Below are 23,022 nucleotides of genomic sequence, written 5' to 3' on the forward strand. Positions count from 1 at the left end.
TATACAGGGGGATCCAGTACCGAGTCAATGTGGAGGCTATATACAGGGGGATCCAGTACAGAGTCAATGTGGAGGCTATATACAGGGGGATCCAGTACAGAGTCAATGTGGAGGCTATATACAGGGGGATCCAGTACAGAGTCAATGTGGAGGCTATATACAGGGGGATCCAGTACCGAGTCAATGTGGAGGCTATATACAGGGGGATCCAGTACAGAGTCAATGTGGAGGCTATATACAGGGGGATCCAGTACAGAGTCAATGTGGAGGCTATATACAGGGGGATCCAATAGTCAATGTGGAGGCTATATACAGGGGGATCCAGTACAGAGTCAATGTGGAGGCTATATACAGGGGGTACCAGTACAGAGTCAATGTGGAGGCTATATACAGGGGGATCCAGTACAGAGTCAATGTGGAGGCTATATACAGGGGGATCCAGTACAGAGTCAATGTGGAGGCTATATACAGGGGGATCCAGTACAGAGTCAATGTGGAGGCTATATACAGGGGGATCCAGTACAGAGTCAATGTGGAGGCTATATACAGGGGGATCCAGTACAGAGTCAATGTGGAGGCTATATACAGGGGGATCCAGTACAGAGTCAATGTGGAGGCTATATACAGGGGGATCCAGTACAGAGTCAATGTGGAGGCTATATACAGGGGGATCCAGTACAGAGTCAATGTGGAGGCTATATACAGGGGGATCCAGTACAGAGTCAATGTGGAGGCTATATACAGGGGGATCCAGTACAGAGTCAATGTGGAGGCTATATACAGGGGGATCCAGTACAGAGTCAATGTGCGGGGGCACCGGTTAATCGAGGTAATTGAGGTAATATGTACAGTTGAAGTCGGAAGTTTACATACACTTAGGTTGGAATCATTAAAACTCGTTATTCAACAACTCCACAAATTTCTTGTTAACAAACTATAGTTTTGGCAAGTCGGTTAGGCCATCTACTTTGTGCATGACACAAGTCAATGTTCCAACAATTGTTTACAGACAGATTATTTAACTTATAATTCACTGTATCACAATTCCAGTGGGTCAGAAGTTTACATACAGTAAGTTGACTGTGCTTTTAAACAGCTTGGAAAATTCCAGCAAATGGCTTTAGAAGCTTCTGATAGGCTAATTGACATAATTTGAGTCAATTGGAGGTGTACCTGTGGATGTATTTCAAGGCCTACCTTCAAACTCAGTGCTTCATTGCTTGACATCATGGGAAAATCAAAAGAAATCAGCCAAGACCTCCACAAGTCTGGTTCATCCTTGGGAGCAATTTCCAAACACCTGAAGGTACCACGTTCATCTGTACAAACAATAGTATGCAAGTATAAACACCATTGGACCACGCAGCCGACATACCGCTCAGGAAGGAGACGCGTTCTGTCTCCTAGAGATGAACATACTTTGGTGCGAAAAGTGCAAATCAGTCCCAGAACCACAGCAAAGGACCTTGTGAAGATGCTGGAGGAAACAGATACAAAGTATCTATATCCACAGTAAAACGAGTCCTATATCGATATAACCTGAAAGGCCGCTCAGCAAGGAAGAAGCCACTGCTCCAAAACCGCAATAAAAAAGCCAAATACTAATTGAGTATTAGCTTCAAAATACTAATTGAGTGTATGTTTACTTCTGACCCACTGGGATGTGATGAAAGAAATAAAAGCTGAAATAAATCCTTCTCTCTACTATTATTCTGACATTTCACATCCTTAAAATAAAGTGGTGATCCGAACTGACCTTAAATGGGGAATTTTTACTAGGATTAAATGTCAGGAATTGTGAAAAACTAAGTTTAAATGTATTTGGCTAAGGTGTATGTAAACTTCCGACTTCAACTGTACATGTAGGTAGAGGTCAAGTGATTATACATGGATAATAAACAGAGAGTAGCATAAAAATGGGGGAGGGGACAATGCAAATAGTCCGGGTAGCCATTTGATTAGCTGTTCAGGAGTCTTATGGCTTGGGGGTAGAAGCTGTTAAGAAGCCTTTTTGATCTAGACTTGGCGCTCCGGTACCACTTGCCGTGCGGTAGCAGAGAGAACAGTCTATGACTAGGGTGGCTGGAGTCATTGGCAAATTTTTGGGCCTTCCTCTGACCGCCTGGTATAGAGGTCCTGGATGGCAGGAAGGTTGGCCCCAGTGATGTACTGGGCCGTACGCACAACCCATTGTAGTGCCTTGCGGTCGGAGGATGTGCAGTTGCCACAGCAGTCCACAATCATCTCCTTTGTCTTGATCACGTTGAGGGAGAGGTTGTTATCCTGGCACCACATTGCCAGGTATCTGACCTCCTCCCTATAGGGCCTATAGTATAGGCTGTCTTATCGTTGTCAGTGATCAGGCCTACCACTGTTGTGTCGTCTGCAAACTTAATGATGGTGTTGGAGTTGTGCTTGGCCATGCAGTCAGGGGTGAACAGGGAGTACAGGAGGGGACTGAGCACGCACCCCTGAGGGGCCCCTGTGTTGAGGATCAGAGTGGCAGATGTGTTGTTACCTACCCTTACCACCTGGGGGCGGCCCGTCAGGAAGTCCAGGATCCAGTTGCAGAGGAAGGTGTTTAGTCCCAGGTCCTTAGTTGAACACTGAGCTGTAGTCAATGAATAGCATTCCCACGTAGGTGTTCCTTTTGCCCAGGTGGGAAAGGGCAGTGTGGAGTGCAATAGAGATTGCATCATCTGTGAATCAGTGAGGAAGGTATGCAGATTGGAGTGGGACTAGGGTTTCAGGGATTATGGTGTTGATGTGAGCCATGACCCGCCTTTCAAAGCACTTCATGGCTACAGACGTGAGTGCTACGGGTCCGTAGTCATTTAGGCAGGTTACCTTGGTGTTCTTGGGCACAGGGACTGTGGTGGTCTGCTTTAATATGTTGGTATTACAGACTCGGTCAGGGACAGGTTAAAAATGTCAGTAAAGACACTTGCCAGATGGTCTGCGCATGCTCGGAGTACACATCCTGGTAATCCGTCTGGCCCTGCGGCCTTGTGAATGTTGACCTGCTTAAAGGTCTTACTCACGTTGGCAACGGAGAGTGCAATCACACTGTTGTCCGGAACAGCTGATGCTCTCATGCATGCTTCAGTGTTGCTTGCCTCGAAGCGAGCATAGAAGTTATTTATCTCGTCTGGTAGGCTTGTGTTAATGGACAGCTCTCGGCTGTGCTTCCCTTTGTAGTCTGTAATAGTTTGCAAGGCCTGCCACATCAGACGCGCGTTTGAGTCGGTGTAGTACAATTCAATCTTAGTCCTGTATTTACGCTTTGCCTGTTTGATGGTTCGTCGGAGGGTATAGCCGGATTTCTTATAAGTGTCCGGGTTAGAGTCCTGCTCATTGAAAGCGGCAGCACTCTTTAGCTTGCAACTGAGGACAGACAATTTTGACATGCTATGTGCTTCAGCTCTCTGCATTCCCATTATGTTAGGTTGTGTGGCCTACCACTTCATGGCTGAGCAGGTGATGCTCCTAAACTTTTCTACTTCACAATAACAGTACTTACGGTTGACCGGGGCAGCTGTAGCAACCCAGAAATTTGACGAACTGACTTGTTGGACAGGTGCCATCCTATGACGGTGCCACTTTGAAAGTCACTGAGTTCTTCAGGAAAGCCATTCTACTGCCAATGTTTCTCTATGGAGATTGCATGGCTGTGTGCTCAATTTTATACACCTGTCAGCAACGAGTGGGGCTGAAATAGCGAATCCACTCATTTGAATGGTGTCCACATACTTTTGTATATATAGTGTAATTAGATGCTATTTATAAACGTTTTATAAAAATTACACATCAAATAGCCTAACAATGAGGAAAAAGGAGTCAGTTTGAGGATAAACCCAACCAATATTGTTGAACTCAGCTGGTTTTATCTGGCTAATAGCCTAAATAAATGGGATGCATTATTCACTGTAAATTCATTTAAATCCAATCCAACTTAAGATGCTCCCCTGGTCTCCTGAAGTCCTAGTTTTTTGTGTGCAAATGTTTTTACCATGGCATGTAGGTCCAGGTTGCAGGCCCAACTGTTTTCTATACTGAGTATTGCCAACCCAGACAGTCTTTCCTGAATAATGCTGTAGATATTGTTATAAGGGAGTGTGAGACTATTGACACATGTAACTTTCAGAGTTTTATTGTTGTTACAGTGCCTTGCGAAAGTATTCGGCCCCCTTGAACTTTGCGACCTTTTGCCACATTTCAGGCTTCAAACATAAAGATATAAAACTGTATTTTTTTGTGAAGAATCAACAACAAGTGGGACACAATCATGAAGTGGAACGACATTTATTGGATATTTCAAACTTTTTTAACAAATCAAAAACTGAAAAATTGGACGTGCAAAATTATTCAGCCCCTACTTTCAGTGCAGCAAACTCTCTCCAGAAGTTCAGTGAGGATCTCTGAATGATCCAATGTTGACCTAAATGACTAATGATGATAAATACAATCCACCTGTGTGTAATCAAGTCTTCGTATAAATGCACCTGCACTGTGATAGTCTCAGAGGTCCGTTAAAAGCGCAGAGAGCATCATGAAGAACAAGGAACACACCAGGCAGGTCCGAGATACTGTTGTGAAGAAGTTTAAAGCTGGATTTGGATACAAAAAGATTTCCCAAGCTTTAAACATCCCAAGCAGCACTGTGCAAGCGATAATATTGAAATGGAAGGAGTATCAGACCACTGCAAATCTACCAAGACCTGGCCGTCCCTCTAAACTTTCAGCTCATACAAGGAGAAGACTGATCAGAGATGCAGCCAAGAGGCCCATGATCACTCTGGATGAACTGCAGAGATCTACAGCTGAGGTGGGAGACTCTGTCCATAGGACAACAATCAGTCGTATATTGCACAAATCTGGCCTTTATGGAAGAGTGGCAAGAAGAAAGCCATTTCTTAAAGATATCCATAAAAAGTGTTGTTTAAAGTTTGCCACAAGCCACCTGGGAGACACACCAAACATGTGGAAGAAAGTGCTCTGGTCAGATGAAACCAAAATTGAACTTTTTGGCAACAATGCAAAACGTTATGTTTGGCGTAAAAGCAACACAGCTAATCACCCTGAACACACCATCCCCACTGTCAAACATGGTGGTGGCAGCATCATGGTTTGGGCCTGCTTTTCTTCAGTAGGGACAGGGAAGATGGTTAAAATTGATGGGAAGATGGATGGAGCCAAATACAGGACCATTTTGGAAGAAAACCTGATGGAGCCTGCAAAAGACCTGAGACTGGGACGGAGATTTGTCTTCCAACAAGACAATGATCCAAAACATAAAGCAAAATCTACAATGGAATGGTTCAAAAATAAACATATCCAGGTGTTAGAATGGCCAAGTCAAAGTCCAGACCTGAATCCAATCGAGAATCTGTGGAAAGAACTGAAAACTGCAGTTCACAAATGCTCTCCATCCAACCTCACTGAGCTCGAGCTGTTTTGCAAGGAGGAATGGGAAAAAATGTCAGTCTCTCGATGTGCAAAACTGATAGAGACATACCCCAAGCGACTTACAGCTGTAATCGCAGCAAAAGGTGGCGTTACAAAGTATTAACTTAAGGGTGCTGAATAATTTTGCACGCCCAATTTTTCAGTTTTTGATTTGTTAAAAAAGTTTGAAATATCCAATAAATGTCGTTCCACTTCATGATTGTGTCCCACTTGTTGTTGATTCTTCACAAAAAAATACAGTTTTATATCTTTATGTTTGAAGCCTGAAATGTGGCAAAAGGTCGCAAAGTTCAAGGGGGCCGAATACTTTCGCAAGGCACTGTATTAATATAGTTTACAGAGTGCTAAAAGTGCTGCTGTTGCTAGCTAGCATGCCTTTCTGTGATGTAGACGGTTAGCTGAGCTGCCGACCGGTGCTGGCGTTGCATTATGGGAGATGTAGTTTAAGGTCTGAATGGGATAGAGGCGATTTCACGTTGTAACTTGTTTATGTTGCAGTGTTTTTGTACATGAGTTGTTGTATTTTGCTACTGTCAACACTGAAAGCACCTAGCAATGTATTGGGAATGTGAGACAGGATATGTGTTTTACCTTTCTTTATGCTCCTGTGTAGAACAACTTGTCAGATGGTGCATTGGAGACTGATGTGTTCCTGTCCTGTCTTTTCACAATACTATTGCAGATCAACATAAAAGCCTAAAAGACAGCCGTGGTGTTGCTCTTCATTTCTTGGTTCTCCTGAGGTGCATATAAGACCCGCTACCCGACACCATTCTGTATACTTCTGGCCCTTTTTTGGACACTGTGTTAACATAGCTTCAATGCCATACAGCTCTCCTTCCGTGGCCTCCAATTGCTCTTAAATACAAGTAAAACTAAATGCATGCTCTTCAACCGATCGCTGCCTGCACCTGCCCACCTGTCCAACATCACTACTCTGGACGGCTCTGACTTAGAATACGTGGACAACTACAAATATCTAGGTGTCTGGTTAGACTGTAAAATCTGGAGCCTACCTGGTTAAATAATGGTGAAATCAAAATAAAATACAGATGCACAACGATACATACCACAAATAAGGGTTTGTTGATATTTGAAACCACGCAACTCAAACACCGGTTCACCAGAATGAAATAAATCGCAAACCGCTGTTTTGTTAAGACGTCAAGAACTGTTCTCTGCAGAAGACGATCATCTGTTTGCATCTGCCAATTTATTGGCTGTATAGTATCCAGACGACCTGTCCTCAGAGCTTAGTATACAGTTAATCTCTTTCTGTAAATTGTTGAGTAGGCAATTAAAGCGAATGAGAGGCTCAATTAAAGATGTTGCAGAACTGTAGTATTTCAAGCCCTCCTTCTTTCTGCCCAGTTTCCCTGATGTTGTTACGGCAATCAAGCTGTTTTACCTGCCCTGTAACTGTCGCTTCTGCAGAGAGATCGTTTTCTTAACTAAAACTCATAAAGAACTTTCTAAGAGGCATTAGGCTCTCGGTCTGATATTCGCTTTTGAACACCTGAATAAACTCCACTCATTGCACTGGCGCCATCGTAGCCTTGACCACAGCATTTGTTCGCCGATATCCTCTTATACGGTCAATCAAAAGTACGCCAAGTCCTGAGGCACTTTTTCAGTCATGTCCTGAAACAAACACTTTGCTTCCTACTACATCTGGAAATGTAAAAGATTTATGACTGACTTTAGGGAGGGTTACTATCAAAATGATTTACTGAATTTAAAAAATCACATCCATGGGCCCCCAGAGCTCGTGGGCCTCGTGCCTTGCGGGTGCTGCTGGTGTGTCTAGTACGTCAATGTATGTCATCAGTATACAATTTCAAAACATTGTCCAGCCAATGGTAGATGAGACCTTGCATCGTGGAGCTAAAATTAGTCTTCTTTAGAATGGATTCACAACATACAGGCTACAACCATATGAATATAGACGATATACTTCTTATACAGTAGGCTGAGTAGCGGTGACATGTAGACGGATTCTCTGGGTTGTGTATTGGGATGCGCTGCAGAACTGCATCTGTAGAGGGAGGAATGAGAGAGATGCAGATCGGTGGAAAAGGCACCGGTCAGGCACCGAGGTAAAATACATTTTATACTGAGGTAAAATTAGTTTTATACGGAATATTCCGTGGATATTCATTTTTGTCTCATAACTAGCTATTGAACCAATCATGCCATGACTATGAAAATGGAATATTCTGAATCGGGGGATGCAGAACGATCCTCACCTTTTTTTGGTTGTTGATTTTGATCTTCTCCATTCACCCCTGATTAAGAATATACAATGTTCATAGTCATGGCACGCTTTATTAAAGCGCTAATGACGATTGAAATACGAAATCTTCATTTAAAAAAAAAATGTAGGCCTGTATATAAAAATGTATTTTTTTTAAATATCCACTGAATATCCAATGTAAAATGTATTTTACATCTGTTTATGGCGCCTTCATGTAGTCAAATAACTCCCCCCCCCCCCTCCCCCACACAAAAAAACTGTGTACTCCTTCTTGCAGGGTGTGTGGAAAGTTACTTGCGTAACAATCAGTTATATAAATTGCATAAACAAGTTTATAAAACTGTTACCTAATTTTTAACACGCAGCACAAATTCGATGTGCTATAGAAACATATTTGCATGTAATTATATGGACATGCTCATTGCTTTATCTTCAAGTTTATTTAGTTCGTATAGTCAGAGTCTTTGTTTCTGTGGTCGTTCTGAGCTGGTTTCATCTCCTCTTCACAGCCAATATGTTGAGGAAGATTTCAAAGTGCGACCAAGCCCAAGTTCTGACTGCTCAGAAACAGTTATATAACCTCCAGGAGTTATGTACCATTCAGAGTTATATAACCTACAGGAGTTATGTACCATTCATAGTTATATAACCTACAGGAGTTATGTACCATTCAGAGTTATATAACCCCCAGGAGTTATGTACCATTCAGAGTTATATAACCTACAGGAGTTATGTACCATTCAGAGTTATATAACCTACAGGAGTTATGTACCATTCAGAGTTATATAACCTACAGGAGTTATGTACCATTCAGAGTTATATAACCTACAGAAGTGATGTACCATTCAGAGTTATATAACCTACAGGAGGTATGTACCATTCAGAGTTATATAACCTCCAGGAGTTATGTACCATTCAGAGTTATATAACCTACAGGAGTTATGTACCATTCAGAGTTATATAACCTCCAGGAGTTATGTACCATTCAGAGTTATATAACCTCCAGGAGTTATGTACCATTCAGAGTTATATAACCTCCAGGAGTTATGTACCATTCAGAGTTATATAACCTCCAGGAGTTATGTACCATTCAGACCTCAAAGTAATGTATCCTTCAGGAGGAATCCACCCCAAACCCCAGCGTTACATGACCTATGTTAACCCATGTTCTGTCCTCAGCAGTGTTAAATGTTGTGACTGACAGAGGAATGTTACAACTCACATGTTGCAGCCCTGAAGGGTATGGGATTAACATGAGGACTATGATTTACCTCACTCTGAGGATACTGTGTGTATATGTGTTGGTGCATTCATGTGTGTGTGTGTGTCTTCATGCTTACGTGTGGATTTCAGGGTGGAGGTTGTTCAGACCAGGAATCAGACTTGTCTAAATAGATAAGCTTATCATTGTTGGGGGAGAGGAGAGAGAAGAAGGAGAAAAGGAGTTAAGAGGGGAGAGAGAAGGAGGAGAGGAGAGAGAGAAGGAGGAGAGGAGAGAGAGGAGGAGAAAAGGAGTGAAGAGGGGAGAGAGAAGGAGGAGAGGAGAGAGAGAAGGAGGAGAGGAGAGAGAAGGAGGAGAAAATGAGTTAAGAGGGGAGAGAGAAGGAGGAGAGGAGAGAGAGAAGGAGGAGAGGAGAGAGAGGAGGAGAAAAGGAGTGAAGAGGGGAGAGAGAAGGAGGAGAGGAGAGAGAGAAGGAGGAGAGGAGAGAGAAGGAGGAGAAAAGGTGTGAAGAGGGGAGAGAGAAGGAGGAGAGGAGAGAGAGGAGGAGAGGAGAGAGAGAAGGAGGAGAAAAGGAGTGAAGAGGGAAGGCGAGGAGAAGAGAGAGGAGAAAGAAAAGGACAGGCGAGAAAAGGACAGGAGAGAAAAGGAGAGGAGGAGAGAGGAGAAGAGAGAAAAGGAGAGGAGATGAGAGAAAAGGAGAGTAGATGAGAGAAAAGGAGAGGAGATGAGAGAAAAGGAGAGGAAAAGAGAGAAAAGGAGAGGACAGCAGCAAATCAATCTGCTTACATTGTTGACTTCTCCCCCACCTCCTCGTGCAGTTGTATAAGGGTGAGATTTACATCTTTGAGGGATGGAGAGGGGAGGGACTAACTGGAAACAAGGGGGAGAAGAGGGGAGGAGTAGAGAATAGAAGAATGTTGGAGGATATAAGGACACTCAGTCAGCTCCCACCTTACTCATTTTCCTCCTCACACACCCCGGAGAGTCGAGCCGTCACACACACAGATCTGTAACCATGAGGCTGAGCATAATGGGAGTTCTGCTGTGCGCTACGCTGGTCGCCTGTGTCAACGTCATGCCTCAGAAAGACTTCAACCTGGAGAAGGTGAGAGAGAGAGAGACTGAGAGAACTGATAAAACAAATGAGAAAGGCTACAACAACAAAAAGAGAGCAGGCAAAGAGTTGAGAGAAGAGTGTTGTACAGTACAGAGTGTTGAGAGTGTTGTACAGTACAGAGTGTTGAGAGTGTTGTACAGTACAAGTGCAGAGAGAGAAGAGATTCTGCCGTTGAGGAGGGTCAGAGTAGAGAGAGGACAGTGGATCACCTGCCATGACTATTAAATCCATTTGCATTGTGAGAATGAATGAATAGTGGTTCTTCTTTTTCTTCTAAATATATTCTCTCTCCCCAGATGGCTGGTAAGTGGTGGGCCGTGGGCTTTGCCACCAACGCCAAGTGGTTTATGAACCGTAAGGCTAGTATGAAGATGGGAACTTCCATGATGCTGCCCACTGCCGGAGGTGACTTGGACATCAGCAGCGCCAACCAGAAGTGAGTTTGTGTGTCTGTGTGTCCGTGTGTGTGTGTCCGTGTGTGTGTGTCCATTTTACTCATACTGATGCTGCTCTTTCTCTCAGCGCTGATGGCTCTTGCTGGAGGATGACCGATCTGGCCAAGAAGACTGACATCCCAGGCCGCTTCACCTTCACCAGCCAGCGTGAGTTCACACACACACACACACACACACACACACACACACACACACACACACACACACACACACACACACACACACACACACACACACACACACACACACACACACACACACACAGTTAACTACATCTCTTTCTCCCTCTCTCAGGTTGGAACAATGAAAATGACATGCGTGTGGTAGCTGTCCAGTATGATGACTTTGCTCTGATCCACACCATCAAGACCAAACACGGAGTAACTGACGTTCTCAACAAACTCTACAGTAAGTCTGTCTGGCTGCCTGCATGTCTGAAATCAATTCACACCTTTAGATTCTCATGTTTTGTGTCATTCATCACAGTTTCACTTTGGTCTCTGGTTTTAGCATGGTCATGTTACAGGTGGGGTTGTATTAACCTGGTTGTGTTAACCTGGTTGTGTTGTATTAACCTGGTTGTGTTGTATTAACCTGGTTGTGTTGTATTAACCTGGTTGTGTTAACCTGGTTGTGTTGTATTAACCTGGTTGTGTTGTATTAACCTGGTTGTGTTAACCTGGTTGTGTTGTATTAACCTGGTAGTGTTGTGTTAACCTGGTAGTGTTCTGTTAACCTGGTAATGTTCTGTTAACCTGGTTGTGTTGTATTAACCTGGTTGTGTTCTGTTAACCTGGTTGTGTTGTATTAACCTGGTTGTGTTCTGTTAACCTGGTTGTGTTCTGTTAACCTGGTAGTGTTCTGTTAACCTGGTTGTGTTCTGTTAACCTGGTAGTGTTCTGTTAACCTGGTTGTGTTCTGTTAACCTGGTTGTGTTCTGTTAACCTGGTAGTGTTGTGTTAACCTGGCAGTGTTCTGTTAACCTGGTAGTGTTCTGTTAACCTGGTAGTGTTCTGTTAACCTGGTTGTGTTCTGTTAACCTGGTTGTGTTCTGTTAACCTGGTAGTGTTCTGTTAACCTGGTTGTGTTCTGTTAACCTGGTTGTGTTCTGTTAACCTGGTTGTGTTCTGTTAACCTGGTTGTGTTGTATTAACCTGGTTGTGTTGTATTAACCTGGTTGTGTTCTGTTAACCTGGTTGTGTTCTGTTAACCTGGTTGTGTTCTGTTAACCTGGTAGTGTTCTGTTAACCTGGTAGTGTTGTGTTAACATGGCAGTGTTCTGTTAACCTGGTTGTGTTCTGTTAACCTGGTAGTGTTCTGTTAACCTGGTTGTGTTGTATTAACCTGGTTGTGTTAACCTGGTTGTGTTGTATTAACCTGGTAGTGTTGTGTTAACCTGGTTGTGTTCTGTTAACCTGGTTGTGTTCTGTTAACCTGGTAGTGTTGTGTTAACCTGGCAGTGTTCTGTTAACCTGGTAGTGTTCTGTTAACCTGGTTGTGTTCTGTTAACCTGGTTGTGTTCTGTTAACCTGGTAGTGTTCTGTTAACCTGGTTGTGTTCTGTTAACCTGGTTGTGTTCTGTTAACCTGGTTGTGTTCTGTTAACCTGGTTGTGTTCTGTTAACCTGGTTGTGTTGTATTAGCCTGGTTGTGTTGTATTAACCTGGTTGTGTTCTGTTAACCTGGTAGTGTTCTGTTAACCTGGTTGTGTTGTATTAACCTGGTTGTGTTCTGTTAACCTGGTAGTGTTGTGTTAACCTGGTAGTGTTCTGTTAACCTGGTTGTGTTCTGTTAACCTGGTAGTGTTCTGTTAACCTGGTAGTGTTGTATTAACCTGGTAGTGTTCTGTTAACCTGGTTGTGTTCTGTTAACCTGGTTGTGTTCTGTTAACCTGGTTGTGTTCTGTTAACCTGGTAGTGTTGTGTTAACCTGGCAGTGTTCTGTTAACCTGGTTGTGTTCTGTTAACCTGGCAGTGTTCTGTTAACCTGGTTGTGTGTGTTTACCTGGCTGTGTTAACCTGGTTGTGTTGTGTTAACCTGGTTGTGTTCTGTTAACCTGGCTGTGTTAACCTGGTTGTGTGTGTTTATCTGGTTGCGTTGTGCTAACCTGGTTGTGTTGTGTTAACCTGGTATTGTTTGTTAACTTGGTTGTGGTAACCTCGTCATCTTGTGTTAACCTGGTAGTTTTGTGTTAACTTGCTTGTGTTAACCTGGTTTTGTTGTGTTAGCTGGGTTTTGTTGTGTTTACCTGGTTGTGTGGTTAACATGGCCGTGTTAACCTGGTCGTGTTGTGTTAACCTGGTTGTGTTGTGATAACCTGGTTGTGTTGTGTTAACCTGGTTGTGTTAACCTGGTTGTGTTGTGTTAACCTGGTTGTGTTGTGTTAACCTGGCTGTGTTAACGTGGTCGTGTTGTGTTAACCTGGTTGTGTTGTGGTTGTAGGTCGCACTCCAGAGGTGAGCGCAGATGTCCAGAAGAAGTTCATGCAGTTCTCTCTGGATACAGGAATCCTCTCTGGGAACATTGTTTTCCTGCCCAACAACGGTACGACACCACACACACACACACACAGATGTACAATATTATTATGGTGATCAGATACATATGAATGTGCTTCCCTGGTAGAAATCATCTCCTCACTCTTTTCTCCCTCCTCTCTATTGCAGGTGAATGTGCCGAGGCATAAATGTTCACTCATCCCATTCTCCCTCTGCTACTCTTCTACTGGCATCTGTCTCCATTTCACATCCAAACTATTTTCCTGGAAGAAGACTGAAGACTGCAAACCCCAGCCACCCCCTCCCCCGGCAGAACAAACCCCAGCCACCCCCTCCCCCGGCAGAACAAACCCCAGCCACCCCCTCCCCCGGCAGAACAAACCCCAGCCACCCCCTCCCCCGGCAGAACAAACCCCTTCACCTTTAATCCCCACTATTCCTATAAACCACTGTACTGTACACAAGCTTTTTTTTACTGCAGATTTCTCGTTGAAATAAATAATCTTTAAAAACATACACATGATCCCTACTGTCTCATTGGTCGGTGTCTGGTTGTGTTGACCTGGGTGGTGTTGATCTGGGTGGTGTTGACCTGGGTGGTGTTGACCTGGTTGTGTTGACCTGGGTGGTGTTGATCTGGGTGGTGTTGACCTGGGTGGTGTTGACCTGGTTGCGACGACCTGGTTGTGTTAACCTGGTTGTGTTTACCTGGTTGTGTTGACCTGGTTGTGTTAACCTAGTTGTGTTGACCTGGTTGTGTTAACCTGGTTGGGTTCTTCATATTTAGAGTGAAGTGTGAGAGGAAACGATGTAAGTAGAGGCAGCAATATCAAACAGGCTTTTGGTGCTTTCAGGACAACTGTGTCAGAGCTATAGAAAGAGGAATTCCGAGTTGGATGACCATTCTAAATTATTTTTCAGTTGGAGCTCGTTTTTTTCCGAGTTCCCAGTTGTCCTGAACGCCACATGAGGGAAGGAGGTTGGGTTGAGTCATCATTAAAATGACAGGGTGTAGGTGTGTGGTGGCTGGAGTGTGAGAGAGTAAATGTGGTGTACTCTGCCCTCTACTGGTAGAAGCAGAGAATGACATGAATAACAGCAATTGTCAGCCTATTGCTTCAGTTACAAGAATATATACAGTATGTTTTTATTAAAATTCATTTTACAAAATATTAAAACTATATATTGAGTGATTTATATCACAAATTCGAATTATTTTCAGCCAATTCAAATCTACAATTCAATATTAAAAACAAAATAAACAACGCATAGTAAAAAGTATAACCATTTTCAAGGCTCATGGATTTAAAAATAACCAGAGCTTCAGCTACATTCAAAAATAACAAAGTTAATGCGTTTACCTAACTAACTGCTTCCCAGGCTTTGTCTTCCTTCTGCTCAGAGCAATTCATAACTGAGACAAGAAACACAAATAACATTCTACAGTATAAGCTCTAAGTGTTCTGTTCCACCATTACAGACAGAGGCTCTAAGTGCTCTGTTCCACCATTATAGACAGGGGCTCTAAGTGTTCTGTTCCACCATTATAGACAGAGGCTCTAAGTGTTCTGTTCCACCATTATAGACAGAGGCTCTAAGTGTTCTGTTCCACCACCACAGAGGCTCTAAGTGTTCTGTTCCACCATCAGAGGCCTACCCTGGTAATATGCTCATTGGCTGGAGGGCACATTCATTGAGAAGGTACGGAAAGACTCTCTCAGTGAAAGTGTGTGTAATAGTGTATAAATGTGTGTTATTATCAGGGTGACAGCATGACAGCGCTCCTCTGTCCCAGTCCAGCTGCACTCTGATCCTCTGGGGTTTCTTTCTCAATCTGAGCTGGATGTCTGGCCTCGGAGGGGACTCTACTTTATATTGAATATCACCGTCAATATCATAACCATAAGCATCACAGGGGCTTACACACCAAAGGCTTAAACACCAGAATCCACTTTCTACTTTTGCCTTCCTCTGGACAGACTCTGCTATCACACCCAGGGCTTTATTGAACCCTACCTCAACGTCCCAACTGTGTGTTCCTGAGGTAAAGCCCTCAGAGCCCAATACCATTTTAAAGTAATTTAACCTCTCTGGGTTGTCAGGAAGCTGCTGTCTCTCTTTATTGTATATGGCACTGGTCAGGTCCTCAGACAGGATAAGATTTGGGTTGGCAGTGTTGGGGTCCAGAATCACAGAATCTGAGGACAGAGATCAGAGATACAGTGTTGGGTTGGGTTGGCAGTGTTGGGGTCCAGAATCACAGAATCTGAGGAGGGAGATCAGATATAGGGTATTATTTTTGTTATGGTTTGTTGATTGATTATTGTTGTTTGTTGTTGTTGATGATGAAGTGCGCTCTCTAATCCCCGAGCTACGTGTGTGGACTTTTTAGCAACAAGGTGTTTAGCATTTGTAATGTAATGTGAAGATAATGAGAGATGACAAACTGTTGTGCAGAAAAGGTTATTGTTTTGGCTAAGTAGGTAATAGTATTAGTTTAATTTGCAGTGTTCAGCGATCTAGAAGAACTGTCATGCTCACTGTATTTCATTTCAATCCCCTGCATCTCCTCCCAGACTCTGAACTGCAGATTTCCCAGGTGTTTGGCCGCGTCTATGAGTGCTCCTGAGACCAGCTGTGGATCCGGCAGTGTGCACTGGGTTCTGGAAGAACATTCAGGAGTCAGTGCAGCTGTTGCTGTAGGGTTGGGTTCAGAACCACAGAGAAGAGAAAGATAGGAGGCAGACCACTTACCTTACCACTGTGACCTTATAGTTCTGAAAAAAACAGAAGACAAGATTAAATTAAACAATCAATATTTATCAGTCAACCAATACACATACCAACAGATCACGTCAATTTAGAGAGAGCACCTCAATCTTCTCCTTCATCACCTGACTCTTCTGCTCCTCTTCCTCCCTCAGAACAGCTATCCTCACCTCCTCTTCCTCTCGTAGAAACTGGTGGAGCTTCTCAAATTCCTTTCTCATCCGTATCTCTGTGCTCTGGGCCTTGTTCTGGAGACAGTGAGAGGAACGGTAGTAAACTATCTGCATAAACACTGGATCATACATGTTCTGCACAACGCTATCGAGTCATTATCCTTACTTTAATATGCTTTGCTGTTTCATCACAGATTTCTTTAACTTCATTAAAGCCCTTCAGCTTCTCCTGTAAGGGCTTCAGGACAGTCTGGAGTTCTTCCTGGCATAAGCAGATGTTGAGTGAATATGAGAGAGAAATAGATGGAGGAGTCAAAGTGTATAAACAAAGGGGAATTTTTAGGCACATCCCTTTCCATGTTAAAATGTGATGTGAATACAGGTTAGAATGCTGTGCAACTATAGTTCTTCATTGTCACTTAATATGCAGACAATGGCCGCTGTTTAATATTGCTGTTGTTTTAGTTTTTCTGTGTGTTTCTATTACTATTTGTATTCTACTGTACCCTGTGGTCCTGTGCAGCTTCGTCTATGGGGCAGCAGTCATGTTTTTGTGGGTTTTTGAGGCCTGACACACCACACAGATGGGCTGCTTATCATCCAGACAGAAGAGCTTGAGTTTCTCGTTGTGCAGAATGCAGCGCTCCTCAGACTCCCCTGAATCTCTGCGCCTCCTCTCCTGTAAGAAGGCCTCACACAGGTTCTTTAAGACCAGGTTACAGGGAGGATCTGCCCTTGAAGATCTTCTCCTGCAAACTGGACATTCCTTTTCTGCCTTCCCCCTGCAGTATTCCTGCAGACAGGCTTTATAGAAGCTGTGACTACATGACAGGATGACAGGATCCTTGAAGATGTCACAGCACACAGCACAGGATAGATCGTCCTCTTGGAGAGATAATCTGGAAGCCATTTTGTTCTTGTGACAATCCCTCCTCTAGAATGACCGAGCCTTGTACAAAAGTTAACTTTCTCTTTTGATTCTGATTGTTAAAAACCTAGTGTGATTAAGCAGCGTGAGATCCCTGTTTTTAGTATGTATTTCTCACGGTAGTTGTAAAGGTCATTTCTCTCCTCCCAGGGTTTTCTGTGTGTTCAGTCTGGTTTCTCCAAGCAGGTAGTTTAGAGAACGCATGACAGATTAACGTCAACCATCGATGTTCACACACTAAACTTCTGAAAGGGAAGTCAAGTAGGAGGTGGAGCTTTGAGACCAGGAAACCATGATCACGTGATGAGTAGGGCCTATTTGACCCCCTGTACGCACAGCTCACAAAGTAAATAATAATTTCACCACTAAATTGCAATCTCAAAACAGACACAGCCCATGATTAAGCCCCTCGCCTTTACTGTGTCTGTGCCACAAGAGCTAACACAAATCTTCTGTAGGTTACATGGTATACAAAACACACCTGACAATGGGAGGAGAGGAGGGATTCTATAGGGTTGTGTCATCATTAGAATGACAGGGTGATTGGATGCTGTAGTCTGTCCTCTACTCGTGGTTGTAGAGACATTTCAAAGTAAAACTCAGAAGTATTCCATAGGAGGGTTTTATTCACGTGTTACTTTGTAAACATAAAAAGCATGAACGACGAGGGTAAAGAGAAGGAGTACAATGTTCTGCAGCCATTTTGTTTATATGAACAACAGCCATTTGTACAGTTCATTGTGATACTCACTAAACAGAGGGATGGAAGTAAAACATTTGTAGCCCACTTAACAATAGTTTTTTTTTTACTAAATGAAACTAACATGAAATCTATTTGGTACAAAATATAAAATAATACAGTGTGACACTGAAACATTGTAGACATTGATCCCAGTGCCGGACTTAGACAATGTGTGATCCCAGTGCCGGACTTAGACAATGTGTGATCCCAGTGCTGGACTTAGACAATGTGTGATCCCAGTGCTGGACTTAGACAATGTGTGATCCCAGTGCCGGACTCAGACAATGTGTGATCCCAGTGCTGGACTTAGACAATGTGTGATCCCAGTGCTGGACTCAGACAATGTGTGATCCCAGTGCTGGACTTAGACAATGTGTGATCCCAGTGCTGGACTCAGACAATATGTGACCCCAGTGCCGGACTTAGACAATGTGTGATCCCAGTGCTGGACTCAGACAATGTGTGATCCCAGTGCCGGACTTAGACAATGTGTGATCCCAGTGCCGGACTTAGACAATGTGTGATCCCAGTGCTGGACTTAGACAATGTGTGATCCCAGTGCTGGACTTAGACAATGTGTGATCCCAGTGCTGGACTTAGACAATGTGTGATCCCAGTGCTGGACTTAGACAATGTGTGATCCCAGTGCTGGACTCAGACAATGTGTGATCCCAGTGCTGGACTTAGACAATGTGTGATCCCAGTGCTGGACTCAGACAATATGTGACCCCAGTGCCGGACTTAGACAATGTGTGATCCCAGTGCTGGACTCAGACAATGTGTGATCCCAGTGCTGGACTTAGACAATGTGTGATCCCAGTGCTGGACTTAGACAATGTGTGATCCCAGTGCTGGACTTAGACAATGTGTGATCCCAGTGCTGGACTTAGACAATGTGTGATCCCAGTGCTGGACTCAGACAATGTGTGATCCCAGTGCTGGACTTAGACAATGTGTGATCCCAGTGCTGGACTCAGACAATATGTGACCCCAGTGCTGGACTTAGACAATGTGTGATCCCAGTGCTGGACTTAGACAATGTGTGATCCCAGTGCTGGACTTAGACAATGTGTGATCCCAGTGCTGGACTTAGACAATATGTGACCCCAGTGCTGGACTTAGACAATGTGTGATCCCAGTGCTGGACTTAGACAATGTGTGATCCCAGTGCTGGACTTAGACAATGTGTGATCCCAGTGCTGGACTTAGACAATGTGTGATCCCAGTGCTGGACTCAGACAATGTGTGATCCCAGTGCTGGACTTAGACAATGTGTGATCCCAGTGCTGGACTTAGACAATGTGTGATCCCAGTGCTGGACTTAGACAATGTGTGATCCCAGTGCTGGACTCAGACAATGTGTGATCCCAGTGCTGGACTTAGACAATGTGTGATCCCAGTGCTGGACTCAGACAATGTGTGATCCCAGTGCTGGACTTAGACAATGTGTGATCCCAGTGCTGGACTCAGACAATGTGTGATCCCAGTGCTGGACTTAGACAATGTGTGATCCCAGTGCTGGACTTAGACAATGTGTGATCCCAGTGCTGGACTTAGACAATGTGTGATCCCAGTGCTGGACTCAGACAATGTGTGATCCCAGTGCTGGACTTAGACAATGTGTGATCCCAGTGCTGGACTTAGACAATGTGTGACCCCAGTGCTGGACTTAGACAATGTGTGATCCCAGTGCTGGACTTAGACAATGTGTGATCCCAGTGCTGGACTTAGACAATGTGTGATCCCAGTGCTGGACTTAGACAATGTGTGATCCCAGTGCTGGACTTAGACAATGTGTGATCCCAGTGCCGGACTTAGACAATGTGTGATCCCAGTGCCGGACTTAGACAATGTGTGATCCCAGTGCTGGACTTAGACAATGTGTGATCCCAGTGCTGGACTTAGACAATGTGTGATCCCAGTGCTGGACTTAGACAATGTGTGATCCCAGTGCTGGACTTAGACAATGTGTGATCCCAGTGCTGGACTTAGACAATGTGTGATCCCAGTGCTGGACTTAGACAATGTGTGATCCCAGTGCTGGACTTAGACAATGTGTGATCCCAGTGCTGGACTTAGACAATGTGTGATCCCAGTGCTGGACTTAGACAATGTGTGATCCCAGTGCTGGACTCAGACAATGTGTGATCCCAGTGCTGGACTTAGACAATGTGTGATCCCAGTGCTGGACTTAGACAATGTGTGATCCCAGTGCCGGACTTAGACAATGTGTGATCCCAGTGCTGGACTCAGACAATGTGTGATCCCAGTGCTGGACTTAGATAATGTGTGATCCCAGTGCTGGACTTAGACAATGTGTGATCCCAGTGCTGGACTCAGACAATGTGTGATCCCAGTGCCGGACTTAGACAATGTGTGATCCCAGTGCTGGACTCAGACAATGTGTGATCCCAGTGCCGGACTTAGACAATGTGTGATCCCAGTGCCGGACTTAGACAATGTGTGATCCCAGTGCTGGACTTAGACAATGTGTGATCCCAGTGCCGGACTTAGACAATGTGTGATCCCAGTGCTGGACTCAGACAATGTGTGATCCCAGTGCTGGACTTAGACAATGTGTGATCCCAGTGCTGGACTTAGACAATGTGTGATCCCAGTGCTGGACTTAGACAATGTGTGATCCCAGTGCTGGACTCAGACAATGTGTGATCCCAGTGCTGGACTCAGACAATGTGTGATCCCAGTGCTGGACTCAGACAATGTGTGATCCCAGTGCTGGACTCAGACAATGTGTGATCCCAGTGCTGGACTCAGACAATGTGTGATCCCAGTGCTGGACTCAGACAATGTGTGATCCCAGTGCTGGACTCAGACAATGTGTGATCCCAGTGCTGGACTTAGACAATGTGTGATCCCAGTGCCGGACTTAGACAATGTGTGATCCCAGTGCTGGACTTAGACAATGTGTGATCCCAGTGCTGGACTTAGACAATGTGTGATCCCAGTGCTGGACTTAGACAATGTGTGATCCCAGTGCTGGACTTAGACAATGTGTGATCCCAGTGCTGGACTTAGACAATGTGTGATCCCAGTGCTGGACTCAGACAATGTGTGATCCCAGTGCTGGACTCAGACAATGTGTGATCCCAGTGCTGGACTCAGACAATGTGTGATCCCAGTGCTGGACTCAGACAATGTGTGATCCCAGTGCTGGACTCAGACAATGTGTGATCCCAGTGCTGGACTCAGACAATGTGTGATCCCAGTGCTGGACTCAGACAATGTGTGATCCCAGTGCTGGACTTAGACAATGTGTGATCCCAGTGCCGGACTTAGACAATGTGTGATCCCAGTGCTGGACTTAGACAATGTGTGATCCCAGTGCTGGACTCAGACAATGTGTGATCCCAGTGCCGGACTTAGACAATGTGTGATCCCAGTGCTGGACTCAGACAATGTGTGATCCCAGTGCCGGACTTAGACAATGTGTGATCCCAGTGCCGGACTTAGACAATGTGTGATCCCAGTGCTGGACTTAGACAATGTGTGATCCCAGTGCCGGACTTAGACAATGTGTGATCCCAGTGCTGGACTCAGACAATGTGTGATCCCAGTGCTGGACTTAGACAATGTGTGATCCCAGTGCTGGACTTAGACAATGTGTGATCCCAGTGCTGGACTTAGACAATGTGTGATCCCAGTGCTGGACTCAGACAATGTGTGATCCCAGTGCTGGACTCAGACAATGTGTGATCCCAGTGCTGGACTCAGACAATGTGTGATCCCAGTGCTGGACTCAGACAATGTGTGATCCCAGTGCTGGACTCAGACAATGTGTGATCCCAGTGCTGGACTCAGACAATGTGTGATCCCAGTGCTGGACTCAGACAATGTGTGATCCCAGTGCTGGACTTAGACAATGTGTGATCCCAGTGCCGGACTTAGACAATGTGTGATCCCAGTGCTGGACTTAGACAATGTGTGATCCCAGTGCTGGACTTAGACAATGTGTGATCCCAGTGCCGGACTTAGACAATGTGTGATCCCAGTGCTGGACTTAGACAATGTGTGATCCCAGTGCTGGACTTAGACAATGTGTGATCCCAGTGCTGGACTTAGACAATGTGTGATCCCAGTGCTGGACTCAGACATACAGGCAACAAGCATCATGTATTTTAATGATAACTTCAGCTTTCTGTCTCTCTGTGGCTCAGTCTTCATCCCAACACCACGGGCGACGTCTCACACATATATTTCTTCATCTGAAACAATATATAAAGAATACATATGAACAGATCCACTCTATTATCATCACATCCAATATCTTGACAATATCTCCCACTCAGTGTGTGTGTGTGTGTGTGTGTGTGTGTGTGTGTGTGTGTCTGTGTCTGTCTGTCTCACCTGTCTCTGCTTCCTCCTGGTCTGCATTTCCTGCTGCTGCTTTAGCCGCACCTCCTCCAGACTCAGACTCCCACCTGCACACACACACACACACACACACACACACAATTTTACGGAATCCACCCGTCTCATATAAACTAAAACAAATAGTTGTACCATGGTGCGCCCTTGTGGCTATAAACAGAACTACAGCAGATAAATCTACCGACAGAGACACAGTAATGTCTTCAGACAGTGCTCCACAAGGGAGAGTATGCTGGTGTTCTCCAGACAGTGCTCTACAAGGGAGAGTATGCTGGTGTTCTCCAGACAGTGCTCCACAAGGGAGAGTATGCTGGTGTTCTCCAGACAGTGCTCTACAAGGGAGAGTATGCTGGTGTTCTCCAGACAGTGCTCCACAAGGGAGAGTATGCTGGTGTTCTCCAGACAGTGCTCCACAAGGGAGAGTATGCTGGTGTTCTCCAGACAGTGCTCTACAATGGAGAGTATGCTGGTGTTCTCCAGACAGTGCTCCACAAGGGAGAGTATGCTGGTGTTCTCCAGACAGTGCTCCACAAGGGAGAGTATGCTGGTGTTCTCCAGACAGTGCTCCACAAGGGAGAGTATGCTGGTGTTCTCCAGACAGTGCTCCACAAGGGAGAGTATGCTGGTGTTCTCCAGACAGTGCTCCACAAGGGAGAGTATGCTGGTGTTCTCCAGACAGTGCTCCACAAGGGAGAGTATGCTGGTGTTCTCCAGACAGTGCTCTACAAGGGAGAGTATGCTGGTGTTCTCCAGACAGTGCTCTACAAGGGAGAGTATGCTGGTGTTCTCCAGACAGTGCTCCACAAGGGAGAGTATGCTGGTGTTCTCCAGACAGTGCTCTACAAGGGAGAGTATGCTGGTGTTCTCCAGACAGTGCTCCACAAGGGAGAGTATGCTGGTGTTCTCCAGACAGTGCTCCACAAGGGAGAGTATGCTGGTGTTCTCCAGACAGTGCTCCACAAGGGAGAGTATGCTGGTGTTCTCCAGACAGTGCTCCACAAGGGAGAGTA

The 23,022-nt window shown here is 44.8% G+C and overlaps 2 protein-coding genes and 1 pseudogene across 3 annotated transcripts in view; 2 read left to right on the forward strand and 1 right to left on the reverse strand.

The window, feature by feature from the left end:
* The first annotated feature begins 9,134 nt into the window (after positions 1-9,134).
* On the forward strand, positions 9,135-13,527 carry LOC139366934 (lipocalin-like). 2 transcript variants are annotated; one of them, XR_011626823.1, is made up of 7 exons: positions 9,135-10,047; positions 10,356-10,495; positions 10,582-10,661; positions 10,809-10,922; positions 12,956-13,057; positions 13,180-13,295; positions 13,358-13,527. XR_011626823.1 is itself a non-coding variant. In XM_071104693.1 (6 exons), exons 1-6 carry the CDS (start codon positions 9,958-9,960, stop codon positions 13,197-13,199), a joined length of 546 nt encoding a protein of 181 aa, XP_070960794.1. In that variant the 5' UTR covers positions 9,135-9,957; the 3' UTR covers positions 13,200-13,365. The 2 variants fall into 2 exon arrangements, 1 of the variants encoding a protein (XP_070960794.1); XM_071104693.1 differs by having other exon boundaries at positions 13,180-13,365.
* A 1,137-nt stretch (positions 13,528-14,664) lies between these two features.
* Positions 14,665-16,863, reverse strand: LOC139366851 (E3 ubiquitin-protein ligase TRIM39-like; annotated as a pseudogene).
* A 5,346-nt stretch (positions 16,864-22,209) lies between these two features.
* The window catches only part of LOC139366629 (armadillo repeat-containing protein 3-like), a 15,036-nt gene continuing 14,223 nt past the window's right edge, over positions 22,210-23,022 (forward strand). Inside the window, exons 1-2 of the mRNA XM_071104307.1 lie at positions 22,210-22,239; positions 22,298-23,002. Of these exons, the coding sequence (XP_070960408.1) occupies positions 22,210-22,239; positions 22,298-23,002 (735 nt within the window). The remainder of the gene's footprint in view (positions 22,240-22,297; positions 23,003-23,022) is intronic.

Source organism: Oncorhynchus clarkii, chromosome 15, assembly GCF_045791955.1.
Source record: "Oncorhynchus clarkii lewisi isolate Uvic-CL-2024 chromosome 15, UVic_Ocla_1.0, whole genome shotgun sequence".
NCBI lineage: Eukaryota > Metazoa > Chordata > Actinopteri > Salmoniformes > Salmonidae > Oncorhynchus > Oncorhynchus clarkii.

Excerpts from the sequence above, each read along its gene's own strand:
- LOC139366934 (XM_071104693.1), top strand. The coding sequence starts at position 9,958 with ATGAGGCTGAGCATAATGGGAGTTCTGCTGTGCGCTACGCTGGTCGCC. Across the intron at positions 10,496-10,581 it reads ATCAGCAGCGCCAACCAGAA|CGCTGATGGCTCTTGCTGGA; the intron begins GTGAGTTTGTGT and ends TCTTTCTCTCAG. Across the intron at positions 13,058-13,179 it reads TGTTTTCCTGCCCAACAACG|GTGAATGTGCCGAGGCATAA; the intron begins GTACGACACCAC and ends TCTCTATTGCAG.